The sequence below is a fragment of the Anser brachyrhynchus genome, assembly GCF_964034855.1.
Source record: "Anser brachyrhynchus genome assembly, chromosome: 28".
NCBI lineage: Eukaryota > Metazoa > Chordata > Aves > Anseriformes > Anatidae > Anser > Anser brachyrhynchus.
The window spans coordinates 996,554-1,003,058 of record NC_137721.1 but is presented as its reverse complement, the minus strand read 5'-3'; the positions used below and the strand labels follow the sequence as shown (position 1 = coordinate 1,003,058).

General features: G+C 67.4%; 1 protein-coding gene across 1 annotated transcript; it reads right to left on the bottom strand.

Moving 5' to 3' along the window:
• Positions 1-197: 197 nt before the first annotated feature.
• On the bottom strand, positions 198-5,960 carry PSMD4 (proteasome 26S subunit ubiquitin receptor, non-ATPase 4). Its single transcript, XM_080569967.1, has 10 exons — positions 5,801-5,960; positions 4,408-4,548; positions 3,636-3,750; positions 2,509-2,595; positions 2,142-2,210; positions 1,479-1,694; positions 1,256-1,364; positions 735-866; positions 520-587; positions 198-418 (listed from the first exon to the last, which is right to left on the bottom strand). Exons 1-10 carry the CDS (start codon positions 5,824-5,826, stop codon positions 251-253), a joined length of 1,131 nt encoding a protein of 376 aa, XP_080426093.1. The 5' UTR covers positions 5,827-5,960; the 3' UTR covers positions 198-250.
• Between the last annotated feature and the right edge of the window lie 545 nt (positions 5,961-6,505).

Here is a 6,505-nt window from a genome sequence, read left to right as displayed (position 1 = left end):
ACCCCGCCCATTGGCTGCCCCCGCTGCCCGTCCGCCGAGCCCCGCCCCGCCCATTGGCTGCCCCCGCTGCCCGTCCGCCGAGCCCCGCCCCGCCCATTGGCTGCCCCCGCTGCCCGTCCGCCGAGCCCCGCCCCGCCCATTGGCTGCCCCCGCTGCCCGTCCGCCGAGCCCCGCCCCCCGAAGCACGGCCAGGCGGCTGCGATCGGCCCTTTATTGGCGCGGCGCGCGGCGGGGGCGGGGCGCGGCGCCGTCACTTCCGGTCCTCCTCCTTCTTCTCCTTGCCGTCCTTGGCGGCCTGCGAGGCCAGCGAGCCCATGGCGTTGCGGATGGCCTCATTGTTGGGGTCCACGCCCGGCAGGTTCTCCAGGACGCTCTGCAGGAACTCGGGGTCCTGCATCACGTCGTAGTCGTCCTCCTCCTGCGGGCGGCGGGCGGGCAGCGCGGGGCGGGCGGCACCCGAGGGCCGGGCGGCGCCCCAGGGCCCGGCCCCGCCCCGCCGCGCCCCCCGCCCGGCCTCACCTTGGGCGGCTCCGAGGTGTCCATGGCCGCGCCGCCGTCCGCCTCCGCCGCCTCGGCCTGCGCGAACTCTGCGGGACGAGGGGGGGGGCAGCCGGGGTGGGGCCCGCCCGCGGCCCCCGAGCGCCCCCGGAGCGCGGGGACGGCCCCGCGGAGGGGCCGGGGCGCCGGGAGCTGCCCCCCCATCCGCCCCCCCCCGCCTGCCGCCGGCAGCTCACCTGCCCCCTGCAGCGACATCTGCATGGCGTAGGCGATCTGCTCCTCCTCCGTCATGCTGCTGAGGTCGGGCAGCCCGGCGCGGCCGAACTCCTGCTGCGTTATCGTCATCTTCAGCAGGGCATCGTCCGAATCTGCGCGCACGAAGCCCCCGCTCAGAGCCCCGCCGGGAGCCAGCGGGCGCTGCCCGAGCGTGGCCAGGGCCGCGGCAGACCCTTCCCGTCTCCCGCGCGACCTCCCCAGGGGGTTCTGGCAGCAGCCGAGGAGGCCCCAGCCGGGACCTGCTCAGAAGGCGGCAGGGCCGAGCGCTGCCCAGCGTTTCGGGCAGAGGCTGCGCCCCAGCAGCTCCAGGCGCTGCCAGGCTGTGCAGGAGGGCTCTGCCACGACCGGCGCCCGCTTCCCACGGCGCTGGGGCAGCCCCGCAGCCCAAACGCCCCTTCCGCTGGCCAGGCGCCCTCCCTGGGGCACTTCCCGCACACCCCGGCCTGCCAAGAGCAGCTTCGCTCCCTGCCCAGCTGCTCACCATCCCCACCGGTGGCTGCAATCCCAGCTTCGGCTGCAGAAGCGGCCGCAGCCCTCCTGGCCTCCTCCTCTTGCCGCTGCCTCTGCTCCTCCATGGAGACACGCAGAGCCTGCGGACAGGGGGCCGGGCACGGCGGTGAGCGGGGCAGAGCCCACGGGGACACGCAGCCGTCCCCTCTGTGCGGGACAGCGCAGCGCCTGCAGCCACCCCGGCCCCATCTCACCAGAGCCAGCTCCGGGTCCGCGCTCGGGTCCACGCCAAACTCGAAGTCGCTGGCGCCGAGGCCCAGCATGGCGCCTCCCTCCCCGGCCAGGATCGGGGAGCTGATGAGGGCGTCGGCCAGGCTGGGCCCCGGTGGCACCGTCACCAGGTGGGAGCCGGTGCCGTCCTTGCCGTTCAAGGCGTTGATGAAGGCCGTCAGCTTGTCTGTGTTGGCTTCCTAGGGCGGGGAGAGGGGCTGGGAGCCTGGCGCCCTCCTGGCTCTGCCGCCCCAGCGCCCGGTCCCCTCTCCACACCGCCCCAGGCGATGCCGCGCTTGCCCCCGAGGCCGCCGCTCTCCCCTCCCAGGCCGTTCTCCTGCCCAGCAGCCCGGGGACAGCCACAGGCGATGCTGATCCCAGGACAAGGAGTCAGAAACGCTTCCGGGAAGCGTGCAACGAGGTTCTGCTCCTTCCACTGGGAAGGAAGGCATTTAACGAGACTCGCAGCAAAGTGGCAGCGGGGCCTTCCCAGGGGGAAACGTTCACCTTGACGTCACCGGGCTGAGAGACCGAGGCACAGAACTGTCTGGGCTCTTCCCTCGTGTGCCCAAGTAGGAGCTAAGGGCTGGAGGGAACACAAAACCTTGGCTTGGATCTTAATCGCAACAGGGCGGCACGGGTCTCACCTCTTCTCCAAAATTGATGATGTCCACATTGACTTTCTCTTTCTTAAGACGCTTCGCCAGCTTCACCAGCTGTAAGGAGGCGACACGGCGGCATTAGCTTCTCGTTACCCACATTTCAGCTCTTACACACAGCTCGGCTCATCAGAAGCCAGGCAACAGCTCCTGGGATGTGCTCCCCGAGACGCAAAGCCCAAAATCAGCCTCCTAGCCAAGAGCCACCCTGCCAGCAGGGGCTCTGCAAGCACCCTCCATGCCGGGGCACAGAGCCTTGCGCTCAGCGCAGGGCAGGGGACAAAAGGTAAATCTGACTCCAGGTTCCGCGCAGAGCAGAGCCAACGACTTCTCTTTTTTGACTGGCATTACTCACATCTTTCTCGTTATCTTCTACAGGGCTCCCAACAAAGGCGATGATCCGCATCTTGTGATTCTTGCCCTGACGATGCTTCAGAGCCAGCTACAAAACAAAAGTCACATCGTAGTGAGCGAGCAGCTCTCAGGAAAGAAGGATGGCCAGGAGGCGCCTCTGTTACTTTGGGGGAGGCGGACGCCCCGCAGGAAGATCTGGACTGAACGCCAGGAGGCTTCTCAGCAGCGAGCTCCCCCCCGCCTGAGGCAGCTGAGGGGCAGGCGCCCTGCAGGAAGCTAAACCCACAGTGACCGAGAAACGAAGACGCAGAGGGTCACTGGGCTGTGGGCAACGCGCAGTCCCTCCTCCTCCTCCCCAAACCCACAGCCAGGCGAGCCCTGGGCACACCCCGGTCACAGCGCTACGCTGCTCCTCCTCCGCTGCTGCTGCTGCCAGCCAGCCGAACGGGCACAGGGAAGGAGCGGGCGCGTGCTGCTGGCAGAGGCCACCTGGGGCTGCGAGAGAAACGGGCGGCCACGCCACAGCGGCCACTCCCGGACCGAGCGCTGCTCTCCTCGGGCTGGGAAGGACGCAGCCTCACCGTGTCAGCTCATAAGCGTCAGAGGCCGGCTGCGAAAGCTCACCGCTTCCCCAGAGTGCGCACACCCCCTTTTTTTCTCCTTCACGAGACAGTCGTGGGTTTCTCCCAGCCAGAGTTCTAACAGTTCTTTCTCAGTAGCTGGTGACAAACCGAGGGGGATTACACTAAACCATGGCCAAATTCCAACGTGGGCAGTTCCAAGCCGCCTGCCTAAATTCAGTTTTCACTTCCAGATGCCATTGTGACAGCTTAAGCCGCTGTGCAGCTCGGCCAGAGCCCTGTGAAGCTGCCGCCAGGTCCCTCTGAAGCGAGCCCCCAGACCTAAGCTTTTGAACTTTTATATCGGGTCTTGTAAAGGAAGTTTCATCCACACTTTGCAGACAGGGAAACAGAGGCAAAACCAAAACAATTTGCTCATTACTCAGCTGCAGAGGCAGGAACAGAACAATTTCCCCCATACCCCAGCCATCAACAGGACACTCCAAGGCAACAGGAGTTACAGGGAGCAGCGCAGACGCAGTTCTAAGTGACCAAGACGACCACTTACGTGAGCAACTCTGATCCCTGTGCAAAAGGTAATTTTCCCTTTGGGTTGCACCGTGTGTAGCTTCGAAAGAATCCGTCCTGTGTCCGGAGTGAGCGTGGTCAACACTTCACAGTTACTGCAACACAAACGCGCGGGTTGGCGATCTCGTGTTTGGTGATCTTGTGTTTGAGAACTTCCCTGTGAACCCCCCAGGGAGCAGGAAGCCCTCCCTCCCTGCAGCTGGTGCCTGCTCCACATCTGCCAGCTCTTGGCTTTGCCAGGTCAGGGTGTGCAGGGGCAAGGCTCGTAGCCTGGCTTCCCAAACGAACACGTAACCTGTCCGTGCAAAGGCTGCTTCCCCGGCCCCAGCAACCTCCAGCCCACCGGCCAGCTTGAATCAACTCTGGCCAAGAGGGAGTTCAAAAAGGCACCGAAGTCCTACAGACCTCAGAAGGACCGAGGAACGACCCCCTCAGGGCTGCCGTTAGCTGCAGCGACCACTCTGCCCTGATCTGCCACCCTCTGGGACGCAAGGCCACAAAAGGATGGGTCTGGAGGAGAGCTCCCCAGAGCCCCCCAAACACTTCAGCGTGGCGATGCAGGAGCGAGCGCAGCCAGAGGCCAGTCAAAAACCAGGCTCTCTCGTACCCGTCCCACAACTGGTCTGGGTTTAGACTACGCTCCTGCTGCCCCGCTTTGCGATGCCCCCCTTGTTCCTCACCCCCACCCGTCCCCCAGCCCCTCCTTGGCATCACCGGGAGCAGCGGCCCCCCAAAGGCCCGACCCGCCGTACTTGGCTAGGGTGATGAGCCCCACGTTGTTCTCGGGGTTGCTGCGGGTCTTCGAGTGGCACACGATGTTGACGGCATCTTGCTGGGCTTGCAGGCGAGTGGGTAAGAAGTCCCCATTCCTCATGTACTCGCTGTTGTCAACACTGAAACAGAGCAGAGGGGAAGCAAAAGGGCTGAGGCCCATCCCCGAGGCGCTTCCCGGGACAGCGTGCCCGGGGTCACGCAGCCCTTTGGCCCCGGGAGCTGAGCTGGGGCTGCCCAGAGCTCAGAGCCTCGCCCCTGCGACCCCCGGCTTTCAGCTCAGAGCCAGCCCTGGGCTCGCAGCAGCGTGAGGAGCCGGAGGGGAGCCCCCAGTGCCTGCGCTTTGCCGGCAGTGCCACGAGCCCCGCAGCCCAGCGGGAGCTCAGCAGCAGGAGAGGTGCAGGCACACAAACCGCACGGGTCTGCCCTGCGCGCGGGCGGCAGTGCCCTGCAGCGTCCGAGGGCTGCAGCCGCGGCGCGGCGTCCCTGTAACCGGATCCCCACCCTCAGCTCCAGGGGCAGGTACAGCGCAGGGTGCGCAGCAAAAGCCCTTCTCTTCTGCCAGCCCTCAGGAAAGCGACCCCAAAACGCAGGGCTACTTCAACTATGAGCCTGAGAGTTCGTTCCAGCCCCACAGTAAGACTTCCCTACGGGGCACTCCCAGAGCGTTTCTAGTTTTAAGACCGAGGGAAAACGTTCTTCCTGCAGAACACCGGCTGCTGCTTGTGGCCGTTCCCCAGCCACAACACTTCAATACGCAGGCAGCAAACGGGGCTGGCAGCGCCTTCTTCCAAACGGGTGCGGGGCTATGCAGAGAGCTGAGGAAGCAGCGGCACCTGGGCAGGTTTCGCCCTTTTCACCCCTACCGAGGCCTTCGTAAGCATCAAAAGCAAAACGGAACGGGCCCGAGAGGCCGCGCTGCGGTAACGATGACGAGTCACAACGCCGGGTTTAACGCGGTGGCTCCCGGCGCTGCCCCGGCTGCCGCCAGCCCCCAGCAGCCCCCCGGCCCCCAGCCCAACGCCGAGCGGCCGTAAGGTGACCGCGCACCAGCAGGGCTGCCCCCAGCGCTCACTGCGGGCCCCCGGCCCGGCCCCCCGGCCCCGCTCCCCCCTCCCGGAGCCCCCCCGGAGCCCCCCGGCCCTGCCTCCCCGCCCCCCGCAGCAGTTATCCCCCCCCCGCCTCGCCCCCGGCCCCCCCCGGCCCCCCCCGCCCCCGCCCCGCTCCGCCGGGGATGACTCAGGGAAACCCGCGGCAGCCCCGGCCGCCGCCACGGGCACGGAGCGGGCCGCGCCGCGGGGCGGGGGCGGCGGGGAGGGGCCGGGAGGCGCCCCCGGTGCCCGCGGCGCGGCCGGCCCGGCGCGGCCCGCTCACCACACCATGGTGCTCTCCAGAACCATCTTGCCTCCTTCCCGCACGGAGGCCCGGGCCCGCTCAGCAGGGAGCCCGCCGATTGGCTCCGCCAGCCGCCCAATCCCCGCCGCCCGTCTTGGAAAGGGCGGGGCGGCCCCGCCGAGGCACGCCGGGAGTTGTAGTCCCGGAGGCGGCGGGGCCGAGGCAGCCGTCGGCTTCCGGGAACGGGGCCCGCGGGGCTGGGCAGCCCCCAGCGGCGGGCGGTTGCGGCAGGGACGCCTCGGCCAGGCCCCGCAGGAGCGAGCCCAGGCGGGCTCTGAAAGCCTCCGGCAAAGGAGACTCCGCCCGCCCCCCGGGCAGCCCGCCCCCCGCTCCATCACCCTCACCGGGAGGTTTTGTCTCACGTTTACGCGCGACCTCCCACGTTCCAGCCTGCACCCACTGCCCCGTGTCCTGGCGCTGGGTGTCACCGAGAGGAGCCTGGCGTCATCCTCCTGACGCTCCCCTTTTCGTATTTATTTACGTATTTTTACACCCCCTTGAGGGACTCCGCTAGATAGAGGCCTCCAGCTCGACTCCGTCCCACCGACCACAGCCCTCTGGCTTCTTCCCTTCAGGCAGCTCCCAGCCCACCTCGCCACCCAAGCGCCCGGACCACACTGCGAGGATGCAGTGGGAGACGGTGTCAAGGGCTTTATTGAAATCAAGACACACCACATCCACCGC